Genomic DNA, 15,416 nt, shown 5'->3' with positions numbered 1-15,416 from the left:
TCAACCTTCCAAGTCTCAACTTAGATGTTACATATTCACAGAGACTATCTGGTTAAAAGTAATCCCTTCCTCCCTTTCTCTAACTTAGTTCTCTATTTTTCCCCCTTCTCACTCTCCTTCCTTTCCTTTCTTCCTCATTCCTTCCTTCTATTAATAAACATTCACTGAGCACCTACAGCTGGCCAGATAGCATTCTAGACACTGGAGAGACAATGGTCAGCAAAACAAACATGTAATCTGACAGACAAACTCTCAGGAGCTTGCATTCCAGTTTCAGAAACAGACATAAATAAGCAACAGATAAGCACCTATTTGCAATAGTAGTAAGTGCTATGAAGGACTAGGGAAGTGCTATGGATGGAAACAAGGAGAAAGAGTGAGCTTTATTTAGGCCATCGGGAAAGTCTCCATTAGTTCATCACATGTGATGTCATCAGTGTACTTGTCATTTGTCTCCTCTACTAGACTTCAGCTCCACGAGGTCAAGAAATATGTCTGCTTGGTTCCCTGTGGTCTCCCAAGCACCTGATAGAGAGCCTGGCATAGTACATACTCAATAAATACTTGGTGAAATGAATGAATCGAGACTAGATGGCCAGTTGGGGCATCCTCAAGACAGGAAGGTGGTTACAAACCAGGAAACAAATTTCTCCAGGGAGAATATGTGGGAGGAGAGAAGGAAGCCTGGGAAGACCTAGGGAGAGGAGCTTCAAAGAGGAAAGAATCTGGGTGGGGGGGTCAGGCCAAGATGAGGACAGAGAACACCTCACATTTGTCTTACTCACACATGCTCTCCTTGGCTAGCTATTCCTCCTCAAGTAGGAAGGGTCTCTGAGAATCCATCATTTCCAGCTTCAAAATCTCCTGCACTTTGGACTCAAGAATCCCAGCCCTCTCCTTAGGGTACTGCAGGGTCCAAAGTGAAGGTTCAGAGGCTCAAAAAGGCTCTGGGTCCTGAGTTCAGATGGAGCCTAAACTCCACATCTAAAAATCCCTGGCCCAGCCATTTCTGCTGGGGCTTAGCTCAGGTGTTCCCTCCTCCAGGAAGACTTACTGGACTCCCAGTCTGAGTTAAAAGCCTCCTTCTGGCTCATACAGCCCCTAGTGTTGACTTTGGTCACGACTCTGACCACCCCAAGTGTCATCCTCTGCTTAGGGGAGAGGCTATGAGTTAGTACAAGTAAGAGCGAAGCTGTGCCTTAGTGCCCAGATACAGAGAGTGGCCATAAATTGGCACTTCTGCATGGAGCCCCATTTCGGAGGGTCTTTTCAGGAGGGGAGGAAAATCTGAAAATTAGACAAGGTGACAAGGGTGGGAGGGAGTGGGAGATGGGGGTTGGAGACAGATTAAGGTTTATTTCAAGGATACAGGTTGCTGAAGAAGTGGGGAATGAGGGTGGGAAGTTTCCGTGGGGCCCAGTTTGACCTCCTGTTCTGGCTCCCTACTTTCTGTACAATCCAGTGCAGGCTCATTTGATGTGTGAGGGACAGCTTGCAAAGGCTGAGGCTACAGGTCCCCCTGAGGCCACAGGGCAGGGACCTAGAACCAGCTGCAGCCAGAGCCAGCAGGAGAGAGGCAAGGCATCACCGCCCAAGGCTTTCCCGAGCACAGAGACACCGCACCAGCATCATGTGGCATGTGTTTTTATGTAGGTAGAAAAAAAAAGTGCACAGAACAGTGAGGGTGCGGGGAGCAGGTATGTCCTGGTCTGTCCTCTCATTAGTGGGACTTGCAAGGGTCTGCCTCCAGTCAGGGGGCTCCCTCAAGGACGGGGATAAAGTGAAGACCTCAGGTAGGTTGCTTTACAGTGCAGGACCCATGTACGTGGTCTTGAAATTGGCGGGCCCTTTTCTGAATTTGACCATAGAGAACTGAAGAGTATAGAATAGAGTACCTCAGGGGCGGGTCTCTCCAGTGGGTGGGGCTTCCCAGGGTGGGCTGGGGAGAGACCCCAGGCTCAAAGAGCTTGGCCGAGGCCGTGGGGTCTTTTGGGGGAAGGGTGGGGTCATAGGCCCGCAGGCGGTTAGCCGAAGAGCTTGACGAAGCAGGGTTGGCAGTACGGCTTGCCGGCGCGCTCCTGGAAGGAGCCCTTGGTGAGTGGGCGCAGGCAGAAGGTGCAGGTGAAGTGGTCTGGGTGGAAGCGACGGCCCAGGGCTGACACGCAACGGCCGGTCACGGGGAGGCCACACGTGGCGCACAACGAACCACGCCGCGCGTGGAAATGGTTCTCGCACAGCGGGCGGCCCTCGTGCTCGAAAAAGCTACCTCCGGAGAAGGGTGCGAAGCATTCCTGGGGGAGGGCGGTAGCGATAGGCTAGGTCAGCCGCCAACACCCAGACCAAATAATTAGCTTTAGGAGCTTAATAACCCAACGTGGGAACCCCACTGCCCACAACCCCACCCGCGACGTGAGGCACCTTGCCTTGAATACCTGAATCAATCGCCCCGCCCCAGGCTCCAAGCTGGGCTCCCTTTGGTCCAGCTCCCCTCCTCTCCCCATCCCCCCCAACCTCGCGCAGCAGCGCACCCTGCAGACGAAGCAGTCCGGGTGCCATAGTGCGCTGAGCGCGGAGATGTAGTTATCCAGAATGGGGCCTTGACAGCCCTGGCAGCGCGGGGCGAACAGCTGCAGGAAGTCCCGGCGGCAGTAGGGGCGGCCCTCTCGCTCATGGAAACCTAGGGGCGGAAACCGAGCAGAAAGAAAAAAAACTGCGGGCTGCCCCCAAGATTTGAGAGATCTGAGACTGTGGGGCCAGATTAGGGGCAGTCAGAATGAGCAGTAGAGAAGGAGGGATCCGATCTAGGGTGGAGGCCGAATGGGAGGGGACAGAATGGGCACGCGCGGGGGCGAGAGGGTGGGGCCAGAAGTCTTGGAACGTTGTAGTAGGCTGGACCAAAGTGGGCGAGGCGGGATATTGAGCAGACGGGTATCTTTCGAGACTGGAGCCAAGCTCTCACCCTCATCTCCGAAGGGCTCCCCACAACTGACGCAGCAGAAATGCTCCGGGTGCCAGTGGGTACCCAAGGCAGTAACCATCTTCTGTGGAGAATGAACGGGGACACTCAGTGTGGCCCTCCATCCCTTCTACCCTCCCTCTCCCCTCATGATACTTATGTAAACGGGTTTAAGTAGGCGTTTGAGGTGCTGGAGACCCAAGAAGGACCTTGGAAGTCAGAGAGAGTGGGCGGAGTCCAAAGGGCCTTGGGTGAGGCGAAGGGGCAGGGCATGGGTGGGGGTGCTCTGGGAAAGGCGGGGCTCACGTGTCTGATGGGTTGATTGCAGAGGCCACATCGTGGGGAAAAGCGCTCAAAGTAGCATTCAGGGCAGAAGGGGGCTCCGTCCTTTTCAAAGAAGCTGCTGCCTCCCAGGGCCATGGAACAGCCACCGCAAATGAAGTGCTCAGGGTGCCAAGCCCGGCCCAGCGCAGTCACCACCTGGATTTGGGGGGAAGGCCTGGGTCAGAGTAGCCCTCGGGTTGCTATGTGCCCAGTGAGCCATGGTTGACATGGCACATTTCAAGTTTTCCTTTTTCTTTTTCTCTTTTTACAATTTGACTCCCTTAGCTCATTTCTCCCCTCCCTCCCTGAGAGGTCAGGCTCAAGAACCTAATGTTCGAGTCAGTCTGTAAGTGACAGAGATTCAACCCAGGGCTTCCAGCAGCACAGTGCCTAGGGCCCTCAATAATTTTAGGAGCCCATGAAAATGCTGCAATTACTTTTAAAGTCAGAAGACAAAAATGAGCTAGAAGAAAATGATTTGATGTGTAATATTAATATATTCATCTTTACACCAACACAGTCATAAAGCACAATTAAAAAAAATTTTTTTTAATGGAGGAAGGGGCCCATGAAGATGAATGTGCCTAGGGCCCACAAGGGTCATAATGCCACCCTGCTTTGCTAAGATTGGAAGTTTTGGAATGGAAGCAGGGCACCAGATATAGCAGGAGGATCTAGGTCAACCACTGGGCACAGTTGTCATCAATAACATCTACTCAGTCCATAAGCCAAGAATAAGAGCTCACAAACCAGATGCTAGTGGAGGAGAAACTGTCCTTGTTGGTGCCCGAGAGATGATGGGTGGCACCAGTAAGACTTTTGTGAAGACTGAGATGGAGGTTTATAAAGGAGCTAATACAGTGCCCACACACAGTAGAACCACAATAAATGGTAACTGAGTCGGAATTCTCACCCTGCCACCTACATGCTGTGTGACTCAGAGCTTTAGTCTCCTCATCTATAAAATATGAACAACGGTAATACCCAGATAATACCCAGGTAATACTTCCCAGAGTCATTTATTAAAAGGGAACAGCACAAAGTCTGGCTCTCCATAAGGATAGGTCCATGGGTCTCTACCCTCCTACTCACAGGGCCCCACTTACTTGCCCAGCAATAGGTTTATTGCAGGAGCCACAGAGACCCTTGGTCTGGGTAGGAACACCACGGCGGCTGAGATCAGACTGCAGCAGCCCCAGCATGGTGTCTAGGCTGCCCTTGCTGGCCGGCCCTGGTGAGGATGGGGAGTCCTCATTCACAGAGCTTGGCACTGGTGGCTGGGTTGACCCAGATGCTGGAAGCTGCAGCAAAGAGGACACGAGAGTTGAGTCAGCAAAGCAGCAGATGTGGAAGGTCCTAAAAGGGGTTGGGAAGCCACAAATCCACAATGGGCCACACCCCACCTGATTCACATGGTTTTGGACACGGAAATCAGACAGCGAAGCCATCAGTCTATCCAACTCCAGGGTGGCGGAGGTTGCTGAAGGCTTTGGGAGAACAGGAGATGGGCTGGGAGGGCTGTGAAGAACACAGTCTGTATCAGCTCAGAGTCCCCCAGAGTAATGAATGCTACCCTCCAGTAACTCAGGTATCCATCACATCTCTCCCAGCTCTGCCAGCTGTGTCAAACTCACAGGCTGGGCCTTTTCTTGTCCTCACATTGGTCCTCCTTCTGTTCCCCTGCAGTCTCCTTGCTTGATGGGAACTGAGACATTATTTCATCTGCAGAGAGGAAAGAAGGGCACTGGACATGGAACTATACTCTACCCCCTCCCAGTTGAGACTCGTGTCCCTTTAGCTGCTACCCTGTGAAGAGTATACCCCCAATCTCTGCCCTTTCCTCATCCCATCAAGGCCTATCTCTGTAACCTGGTACCTGTGATGTTGAACTGGGTAGCATTAAGTTCCTGAAGCAACCGGTCTAGCTCACAGAGCCCTGTGCCCAAGACACCGCTGGAAGAGGAGAATGGAGGGGCCGTAGGGGCCGCAGGCTTTGGGGACCGAGGCTTGCAAACCGTACTGCAAAACAGGGTGGGAGTCTGTGTTCAGGGGTGGAGAATCCAAGCCTCCTTACCCGAGTCTCAGTTGGATTCTCCATCTTCCCAGTTCCCAGGCCCCTCACCTGTATAGATGGTCCTTGTCCCCAGAGGCTCCGGAAGACTCCCCAGACCCTGTCTACAGAGAGGACACATGTGTGGGATGATAGGCCTGTACTTTGCCCCACTCAAGCCAAAATCCCTCTAGCCTTAGCCAAGCTTGGTCCTAGTGTTACCCCAATCCTTAGTATTTGATCTCACCTGTGGTTGGTGGCCATAGGGCAGGGGAGCTGTGAGAGGCTCTGGGGACCGCTCTTTTGGAACCCCTGACCTTGGCATGTGTGAGGTGGTGGTCTCCAGGTCAGACAGCAGGGCATCTGCAGGGAACAGGCCGCCAGGGTGAGCAGTTGAGAGGTTAAGGTTAGAACAGAGACAGGGCCTTAAGAGATTAGAGGGTAAGGGTTCCAAGTAGGCTGTAGTTAAGGAGGGCAGAAGCCAGTATTAAGAGCAGAAGTCAGAAATCAGATGAAAAAACACAGGCCAGACCAAGGCAGAGAAGTAGAAGGGCAGCAAGGAATATTTATGGCCAAAACATTCCAAATGGCTCATCTTGGGAGTCCTACACAAAAGCTGCCTGATTCTTTTATTCTCTGCATCTTCCCTGATGCAGTCAAAATTGACTCGTTACTCAAGCCAAATCTGGCTTCACCCCAAATTGCTCAACTGGCTGTATGCCTGGCACCCAACTTTCTGATTGGATGCTCTTTCTGCCCACTAATTCCAGCCCTGTCCTGCACCTAAACAGGCCCGCCCAGCCCTGGCCCGCATCCAGGCACTGGCTCCCACCCTATTCTCCTCATTGGCAGGTCTGCTGGGACCTGCTTTCTGATTGGCGTATTTTCCACAGTGCCGGTTACCCCTGCTGAGCAGCACCCCCTATCGCAGGGTGCCTGAACCCCTTCTCTAGCCTGGAGAGCACAGCCTTCCATCCGTTTTCAACGGACCAGAAGGAGGAGATGCCTGGGTCCTCCTTCCTCCCCCAAGACACCCCCACCCCCAACTCTCTTTCCCAGATCTAGATCCTTTATACCCTTTCCTTCCCAGAACCTAGAACTCCCTGCTCCTTTACTTAACTCTGAGTACCACAGTGGAACCCTTAACCTCTCCCTGGCATCTTGGCCCTCATCCATTTTCTTTCTGTCCCCCAAAGACCCGACCCCTACCATATTTAGGGGTGCATAATTCTTTTCTTCCCCAAACCCTGAGATGGACCTGTTTTCTTCTCCAGAATGTGATGTCATATTCTCCCTTCCTGTCTACTTTCCCAGTGCCCGGACCCCAGACCCCTTTAACCCCTCCTTTCCCAGCGCCCCTTAGTCCAGGTGCCCACTGGTGGGCGCTGCACCTCCCTGCCCCATTCGTTGGCAGCTAGTGATGGAGGAGCTGAGCGAGGGAAGAAGGGAGGGAGCGGCCAGTCCAGGAAAAGGCAGGAAGGGAGAGGCAGGAAGGGGGACGTGGAGTCGGAAAGGAGGCGCAGGCAGAGACCAGAATCAAGAAGACAGGAGGCGGGGATGGGAAGATGCGGGGAGTGCGAGGGGTTTCCAGCATGGGGAAGCGGGTCCGGATGGCGGTGAGGAGCTGGGGACAAGGGGATCCGAGCCCCACTCACCCAGGTCCTCCATGGCGGGGCGCGGGCGCACCGCGCGGGGCGAGCAGGGCGGGGGCTGTGTCCGGTGGGGGCGGGGGGCGGGGGGGACGTCCGGGAGTTGGAGGCCCGGCCGTGACCATGTAAGGAAGCCGGGACCCGCTGGGATGGGGCTTGGGGGGGGCGGGGGTGCAAAGAACGGGAGAACTCGGGATGGGGGCGTGTAAGGGAGGGAGGTCCACGGCCCACCCAGGCCCAGCCCGCTTGTCTGCCGCGGAGGCAGCCACACCCCAGGCTTGGCCTCAGCTGCCGGGAGCTGGGGCGGCCAGAGCCGAAGTCAGAGAAGTGGCTCTCCTAGACCAAGCTCGGAATCCTCTGTTCAGTGAGACTCTTAGACACAAACTGAGGACCCCAAGCAAACGCGTCCCAAAGCTAGCAACCTGAGTCCTATATAGAGTCCTGTCCACTCAGGCCATTCTTGAGAGACTTGCTCCAGACAGAATTTGTGGGTTGAGGACAGGAGTGATGGTTCTAAGGTTCAGGCAACAGGTTCAGAGACCTTCCGTTAGAGACCCTAACAGTGACATGAACAGAGATCCCAAAGGGCACATATACCAGAAACAAATCATTCAGAAATAGAGACAGATAGATACAAGGAACCGTCCCACCCTCTAAGCCAGGACCTTCTCTTTTAGACTTGGAAACAGACATATAGACATGGGTAAACTGAACTCAGGCCCAACCCCATGAAGACTCAGGGAAACATGCCCAGGCAGCCAGACCACAGCTAGCCTTCAAGACAAAGCCCTTCCTTCCCCGACACTGAGGTAACCCAGACCTGTTCCAAAAGAGCCCTTTCCCGAGATACTGGTGAACACAGACACTCAAGACACAGACTCCAGTCACAAAGGAAATTTCCCTGGCCTGGGACCCTGAGAAGTCAAAGTGGAAATGAACACTTAGAGATGTATGGACAGACACAATAATGTTGCAGCCACTGGACTGTGGCCCTCAGGCCAGCAGCAGATTAAACCGACCTGGGAAGCTTCTTAAAAATACTGATGCCCTTGGGGCGCCTGGGTGGCTCAGTGGGTTAAGCCGCTGCCTCTCAGGGTCCTGGGATCAAGTCCCGCATCGGGCTCTCTGCTCAGCAGGGAGCCTGCTTCCCTTCCTCTCTCTCTGCCTGCCTCTCTGCCTACTTGTGATCTCTGTCAAAAAAAAAAAAAAAAATACTGATGCCCAGGGCATCCTCCCCTCAATCCAATTCATCGAGGAAGTGCCTAGACATCAACATTTTTTAAAAAGCTCTCTGGGTGATTCTGATGCACAGCCTGAGGACAGAGAGCTGGACACAGAAGCACAGAGACAGCAAGAGTCAACCTTAGCTCCCCAGAAGCTAACAGGCAGCCCAGTTCAGGCACACTCCTCAGTCAGGCTGCCACCGGAGTGGTTAGTGATCTGGAAACCAGGTGATAGATAGACCCTACCCTGAGAGACCAAAGCACAGCATAAACCCTTCCCTTGCCTGAATGCACCCAGGGCTCTGGCTCTCTCTGAGTGAAATTAAGACAGGACCTGCCTTAGGGACTCCAGGAATACAGCAGGTCTTCCCTTAGGTCAATAGCAGAAGGCTACTTGGCCCAAGAGATGAAAACAGACCCAGACTCTGAAGGCTCAAGATGGGTGAAAGACACTCAGTTAACAGTAATGCCAAGGCCTTGGACATACATTCCCACACTTACTGCATTCCCTCAGCCCAGCCCCTTCATCCCTGACGAGTCTGTGTGTCTAGGTGGGTATTTGAGCAATGAAGTTGCGTGAGCAGGAAGCAGGCCTCCCCCCACATACTCTATTCTATCCCAGGACTCTGGGAACTTACTTATTAAACTCCTACATGCCAGGGGTGGCCTGTATTGAGATACAGCAACCTGAACAAGATCCTGGTGGATTGGGGGGGGGCGGGTAGGGGGAGTCCCACAGGAAAGTAAGCAGAGACACCACACAATATGAGTATCCAACTCCAAAGTTTTTAATCTCAACTCTGGAGGGCTGGGCCAGGCCAGGTGCCTGAGGCCCTGGGCTGTTCTCCTTCTGTGGGCTTCATACTCCAACTGTGGCCTTGGCTTCTCACTCCTGCGTCTTCAGACCGCTCTCCTGGGGTATAGTTCCATTCTCTCATCAATCCTTGATGGTAACTTCTGCTCGGCCTCCTCTCATGCTGCTCTGAAGAAGTCCTCCTCCACAGCCAACTCATCCTTGGATCCCCTCCCAGGGGACATCAACAGTCTAAGCTGGAACCCTTGCCCCCCATTTCAACCCCCATCACCACAGCCAGTAAAGCCTCAGTCAGGGGCCCTGCCTCCTCTCCTGCTGCCTCCACAAGCCCCACTAAGGCCAAGGCCCGCTTCCGCGGGCACTGCCCTGGCCCCAGGGTCCAGCGGGCACAATGGGCAACCAACCGGGGCCGGCCCAAGCGGAATACCTCACCCACGGACTCTGGGCCACCATGGGGTCCAAGGTGGATATGGCCCACAGCCTCTTCCAGCTCCTCCTCCAGCCCAGGCAACAAGAAACGGCCAGCAGCTTCCAGTGCCTCCTCAGCCTCTGAGCCCAGCAGGGGCTGGCCTGGTGGGGGAATTGGCCCTAGGGCAGCCCCACAGCCCCGGCAACCATGCAAGTGATGCAGGATAGGCCAGGCTGCACTAGGTGACAGGCCTCGAAGTGGCACCAGGTCCATCTGGGCTTCGGCAAAGCTGCCAGCTAGCAGAGCCCGGAAGAAAGGTGAGGCAGTAGCTGAGGCAGCTCGCTGGGCAGGGAGTCGTAGGCCTGAGTCCAGTAGGAAGTGCAGGTCAGGGGCTAGGATGGGGGCTGGGCCCAGAAGAGGTTCATAGAGGCAAGGGGATGGGGAATCTAGGTCCAGGGGGATTGGAGATGGAAGGGCTGGAGTCACAGTGGGAGACACCAGGCCTTGGAGGCAGGAAAGGGAGTCTGCAGCAAAGAAGAGGAACAGTGGATGTGGAGCTGGCCGAGTTAGTGCTGAGAGGAGGAGCCGGAGGCCACCCTGGTCCAAAAGTAGCCGGCGCCACAGAGAGGGTTTCCTTTGGGAAGAAAAGTGAAAAAGGGTGACACTGCAGAATAGTAACTTTGCTCCCCTGACTCCTATGAGACACCCACATCCTCCTCACCGACAGATGAAGGGCAGGGTCAGTGCACAGGCCACACGATCCTCAGGGCTTCCAGAGAGCAGCAGGTGAGTGAGGGCACCCACTCCAAAGGGTGATTCAGCCTGCACAGTCAAGTTCTGCAGCAACATCTCACCTGTGGAGATGAACAGAGCAGATCAGCTTGAGAGTTGATGTCCCAACTCTGGCAAAAACCTTAGGGAGCGGAAGAGGGGATGACTGCAGGCCCTGGAGGGAAAGGGTCCAGATGCTAGGAAATAGAGGTCAAGGACAAGAACAAAGTGTGATGGTCAGGAAGTGCAGTCGGAACACCGGATAGGGCATTCCTTTGCAGTGCTGGGAGTAGTGGGAGGCCTGGGAGGACATGGGGCCTCAGCTGTGGGTTTTCAAATCAGTTTGCCCAGTGGGAAGGCAATCAGGACAATGCAGAACCAAGAGAAGATTAGGTAAAGAAATACAGACAAGCACAATTCTAAATTGTTGGGGCTACACCTGGTGTTGGGGTATCTGGGCCCCAAGACTTGGGCAGAGGATGGGGCAGAACTTTGCATCCTGGAAGTCCCTCTCCTCCTCCCATGTGGTGACTGAAGTTGATGGTAGGCTGGAGAAGGCAGTGAGAGCCATGAGTAGCAAGGTGAGGTTCTCAGTCCAGAACTAGAGGGGGATGGGACCTCTTATGGGAGACACACCTAGCTCCCGGTGCTGGCGTCGAGCCGGCCGGGCACGCAGTGTGGGCCAGTCATCTGGGGCAACGCCTAACACAAGCCAGGCACGCAGCAGTGCAGCACCATAGCTGCGCACGAAGGCCTCGAGACAGGCAGGGTTGCAGGTAAGGCGCGCCAGGATGCGCAGTGCACGTGGGCTCGGTGGGCCTGGCGAGCCTGTCACATAGGCCAGCAGGCCACACAGGGCTGGGCCGGTCACCAATGCCCCACTTGGGTCGGGAGCCTGGGAGAATCGCGACAGTAGCAGCAGCGCTGGCCCCTCACGGCCCCAAGGCTCCTCAGAGGTGGCTGCAGGGCTCCGCCCTGGTGTGCGTGGCATGCGAGGTGTCCGCAGTGAGGTTGGACCCAGGGTGGGGCTGGTTGGCTCAGCTGGCTCTGGGGGTGGTGGAGGCGGGGGACATCGCTCAGGGGACCAGTCAGGAGAGATGTCTCCCGGGCCTGCGGCATAGCCCTCAGAGATCAGCCACGACCTGCAGAGGGAGAAAGGAGAGACTGAACCCAGAGCCAAGGTAATGGAGCAGGGACAAAAGAGCTGTCACGCAAAACCAGGTGCCTGCAGCCAGGAAGAAGAAGTGGGGCCAAGGGGAGATAGGAAAGAAAGAAATGGGGGCAAAAAACCACCCAACTCATTTAGCAATTACTGATGCCTATGTGCCAATTATGTGCCAAGCCCAGTATTAGGTACTGGGCACAAACAATGAACAAAACTAAAGTCCCCATCCTCCTAGAATTTATATTCTAGCGAGGGGCAAATAGAAAACAAAATAAAAAAGGCCCAGTGAACCTGTCTGGGTCCCAAAGTTCAGAAGTGCTGGGGTAGAGCCAAGGCCAAAGGTAGACCGGGTGGTCTTATCCAGGGAGAATGAGTCAATAAGAGTCCTACTGAGACAGAGTGAGGGATGAGGGTAGTGAAGAGAGCCAGAGCCCTCCATCCTCAGCAATCAGGTGGAGACTCGCCTTAGGCTTCGGAAGCTTCCAGCCTCTGCCCGCTCAGGGGTCCGCTCCTCAGGGAAGTCCCAAGAAGCAGCTTCTCTTCCCTCTTCTTCCTCATCACCAGCATCGCCACACAGCTGCCCAGCCAAGAGCGGTACAAGTCCCAGAGCTTGTAGCCTGCCCAGGGCTCCAGTATCATACAGGAAGCCCACAAGGGCAGCCACGACACGAGGGTGCCAGTCACTGGCACGAGGGTCCCGCAGCAGACCCATCAATAGCTCCAAACCACCTGCATCCCGCAGCCGGGCCCGGTTGATGGCCTCCCGGCACAGCAGGCACACAGCCCGCACCAGGGGCTGCTGGGAGGCTGGGCCAGCTCCATTAGGCCCCCTGCGCCGCCGGAGCTCACCCAGTAGTACCTCCACACCACCAGCATTGCCCAGTGCAGGCCGTACAAGGCCTTGGGCACACAGGTTGGCAAGGATCAGGATAGTTGCCTCTCGTACTGCCTTTTTTGGGTGGGAGGCCAAACTGACCAGTGGTCCTAGCCCCCCACCCAGACTTAGCTGCTCAGCACAGGCCCGGGAGCAACCTCGACTCAGCTCCAAGAGTGCACGGACTAAGGCCAAGGTCAGCGCAGGGTCTGGGGCAGCGGCCAGAAGCTCAGCCAGAGGGCGTACTGCTCCCTGCTGTGCCAGGGCCAGGCGGTGCTGGGGTGAGTCCGCCAGGTTGCGGAGGGCACGCACCACACTCTGCAGGCATTGTGAGTCCTGGCAGGCTGTCAGGCTCTCAACGAGCAGAGGAACAGCACCTGGAGAGGGAAGAGGATGACAGAGTAAGCAAGTAACCAAGCCCCTCTGCCACCCCAAGCGCTAGCTAACGCCACACTCATAGCCTTCTCACCAGCAGAATGGATGTCCCCACAGCTCTCAGGTTCCATGGCTAAGTTCCCCAGAGCCCGGGCTGTTCGGTTCTGGATGCTGTCTGTCTTCACACATTGAAGAATAGTCACTGCAAGAGAATTTGGCCTCTTGAGGGTCCTACCTCTTCTTGTCTCTCTCATTAATGACCTCAAGAATGTGACCTGAGATGGTCAGGGAGGGCCTCTGGAAGAAGCTAATACTTAATAGGTCTGAAAGGTTAAATGGGTCGATACTTGTTAGGAAGACGGTGGATGGGGATGTTACAGGGCATTTCAGATTTGGAAGCAGCCTTTGCAAAGGCCCACAATTGAGATCCATTGTGCTGGGCCTCAAATACCAGGCCAAGGGATCAGGCAGGACTTGAATATGAGGGCACTGGGAACCACACAGGATTTTAAGAATAGTAGTGCTGTGATGCAATCTGGTAACCAGATTGAGGAGAACAGATTATAGAGAAAGAATAAGGCAAGGGAAGCAGCAAGGAGGCTGTCCCAATTGTTAAGGTGAGAAAGGAGAGTGGCCTAAACCAAGTCAGCTACCAGCACAGCCCATAACATGGGCACCAGTCCCTGAGCACATGATGGGAGAAGGATGAATGCAGATGGACTCAGGAGATATTTAAAATGTTGAACAGCGACTGATGATGACATGCTAATAACAAAACCAGTAATTTATTGAGGACTTATTAATGTGCCAGGCCTCTTGTTATGGCCCAAATGCACTTTAGGCCAGTATAAAATATGTTAAAGTTTCATTTTATCAAAAAAATTAAGATTTCGTCAGCAGAGTGTAAACTGTGTTCCCAACATTGCCACTAGGAGGCGCCAACTTACCTGGTAAATAGAAAAGCCTTTTTTTTTTTTTTTTTTTTTTTTAAGATTTTATTTGAGAGAGAGAGAGATAGGGTGAGCACAAGCAGGGGAAGCAGCAGACAGAGGGAGTAGCAGACACCCTGCTGAGCGGAAAGCCCATGCGGGACTCGACCCCAGGACTCGGATCATGACCTGAGCGGAAGGCGGGCCGACTGAACCACCCAGGGGCCCCGCTTGTTATCTTTCGATAGGATTTGTTCTTATTGTACTAGTTTTTAATAACTCAAAGTACCCAGTCTATTCTTAGAATGCCTGCATTGTCTATTTCATTTTCTCCCTACTTCAATTTTGTGAGGTAGCTATTATTCCATTTTACAATGAATTCTTTCTCACTGCAGAGAAACATGACACTTTCCGGCCCAAGTTCGTGAAATGGTAGCCCTCTACAGGGCCACCTATTAGGCATTAAGTGTCTGCTATAAACCTCATAAATCACCTAGAAGTCTCCACATAACCCTCTGGTCTCCACTGGCCCAGATTCGAGGAAGCAATCAATACCCAGGTCATGGCTGTAATTATCTGATCTGGTCAGGTTCAGGTGTAATCTATAAAGAAGGCTTGAGGGTTTGAGAGGTACGGGTGTTGCCCGGTCAGAAAGTACATTCTTTCCAGCTACAACACAAAGAACTCAAAACTCCGCCCAGTCCCAGAGAAAGAAGTTGCAACGCGTGGAATCCTTCTAGGAAATGAGGGCGGAGCACTTACCCAAAGGGAGAATGCCTCCGAGTCTGCGCACTTCAGCCCGGCACGCCCCTTCCGTACAGCAGTTGGCTAGGATGCTGAGCGCCAAGTCCAGAGTCTTGCGCAGGCGCGCTGGTGGCGAGGGTGCCGACGACGCCGCAGCGGAGGGGGCAGGGCCCGGCGAGGGGGCGGAGCCAGCAGAAGTCGCTGACTCGACGGACGAGGGGGCGGAGCCAGGGCCAGCCTGGGACGGGGCGGGACCCGCTGCAGCCGCTCGCCGTAGCAGAGCGAGAAGGGGGCGGAGCCCGCCGCGCGCCCGGAAGCGCTCGATTCCCCCTGCAGCCTTGACGTGGCGCGTGCGGAGGGCTAAGAGCGCACGGCCCAAGGGTGTCTCGTTGGTAGCTGTGTCCTTTCCCCCACCTAGACCCTCCCCGGCCGCCGCCGTGAGCTGCGCGAGGCAGAACGAGAGCGAGTCCGTGAGGGTCGGTTTCGCAGCCGCCATCTTGGCTCAAGCCTAAGGCTCCGCCCCCCTCCTCACCGCTCCTCCAAAGGAGCGGAACTGGAGGAGAGGGGCGTGGCCAGGCACCTCCTCTCTGACGCTTTTTAAGTAGCGCCACCGCAGTTATTTTGCAAGTTGGAAGTTGTAGTTCTCGATCCCGGTACTCTAGACAGTCGCGGAAGGCAAGTAGAGAGTAGTGGTTATCTAATCGCTGAATGAACCCAAGAGGCGCATGTGGTGCACGCTGAGATATGTGGTCGGCGCCTTGCTTAGCACGCCTGCTTTAGAACAGAGGAGAAATTCAGGGGGCTTGCAGTGGGCTGGTTCCTTTGGAGAACCCGGACATCCGACATGGAGACTCAGTACCTTGCTGCTCCAGGTGGCATGGCTACTCCAACCACCCCCCACCACCACCACCACCCGGCGTGTTCACAACAGCGACCGCCTTTTCCTTCCAGCTCGCTTCCCTGCCCCACAGTGATGGCCCGGCCACCGAAATCCGCACTGACGGGCTCAGACTCGGAAGCCAGGCCCAAAGTATGAGGCTCCTGATAGCGGCGGCAGATGGGAAGCTCTTGCTCAGTTAGGTGAATGAGAGGGTTAAACCTACCGAGACCGGTCGCTGCCACTTCCTAGAGCG

General features: G+C 54.8%; 2 protein-coding genes across 2 annotated transcripts; both read right to left on the bottom strand.

Moving 5' to 3' along the window:
• Positions 1-1,628: 1,628 nt before the first annotated feature.
• Positions 1,629-7,134, bottom strand: TGFB1I1 (transforming growth factor beta 1 induced transcript 1). The gene is made up of 11 exons (XM_047713109.1): positions 6,986-7,134; positions 5,578-5,693; positions 5,403-5,455; positions 5,157-5,299; positions 4,915-5,002; positions 4,684-4,798; positions 4,387-4,581; positions 3,263-3,436; positions 2,960-3,041; positions 2,529-2,677; positions 1,629-2,291 (listed from the first exon to the last, which is right to left on the bottom strand). Exons 1-11 carry the CDS (start codon positions 6,996-6,998, stop codon positions 2,025-2,027), a joined length of 1,395 nt encoding a protein of 464 aa, XP_047569065.1. The 5' UTR covers positions 6,999-7,134; the 3' UTR covers positions 1,629-2,024.
• Positions 7,135-8,968: 1,834 nt separating this feature from the next.
• ARMC5 (armadillo repeat containing 5) lies at positions 8,969-14,864 on the bottom strand. Its single transcript, XM_047714441.1, has 6 exons — positions 14,302-14,864; positions 12,705-12,812; positions 11,826-12,612; positions 10,833-11,338; positions 10,147-10,279; positions 8,969-10,059 (listed from the first exon to the last, which is right to left on the bottom strand). Exons 1-6 carry the CDS (start codon positions 14,777-14,779, stop codon positions 9,240-9,242), a joined length of 2,832 nt encoding a protein of 943 aa, XP_047570397.1. The 5' UTR covers positions 14,780-14,864; the 3' UTR covers positions 8,969-9,239.
• Between the last annotated feature and the right edge of the window lie 552 nt (positions 14,865-15,416).

The sequence above is a fragment of the Lutra lutra genome, chromosome 18 (genome assembly GCF_902655055.1).
Source record: "Lutra lutra chromosome 18, mLutLut1.2, whole genome shotgun sequence".
NCBI classification, from domain to species: domain Eukaryota; kingdom Metazoa; phylum Chordata; class Mammalia; order Carnivora; family Mustelidae; genus Lutra; species Lutra lutra.
Note: the sequence above shows the minus strand (reverse complement) of the source record. Positions and strands in the feature narration are given on the sequence as shown.

Coding starts and splice junctions, on each gene's coding strand:
- TGFB1I1 (XM_047713109.1), bottom strand. Junction 4,582..4,683: donor TCCAAAACCATGTGAATCAG/GTGGGGTGTGGC, acceptor TCTTTGCTGCAG/CTTCCAGCATCTGGGTCAAC. Junction 3,437..4,386: donor ATAAACCTATTGCTGGGCAA/GTAAGTGGGGCC, acceptor CCCCAAATCCAG/GTGGTGACTGCGCTGGGCCG.
- ARMC5 (XM_047714441.1), bottom strand. CDS start 14,779: ATGGCGGCTGCGAAACCGACCCTCACGGACTCGCTCTCGTTCTGCCTC. Junction 12,813..14,301: donor CGGAGGCATTCTCCCTTTGG/GTAAGTGCTCCG, acceptor ATTCTCTTGCAG/TGACTATTCTTCAATGTGTG. Junction 10,060..10,146: donor ACCCTGCCCTTCATCTGTCG/GTGAGGAGGATG, acceptor TTCTTCCCAAAG/GAAACCCTCTCTGTGGCGCC.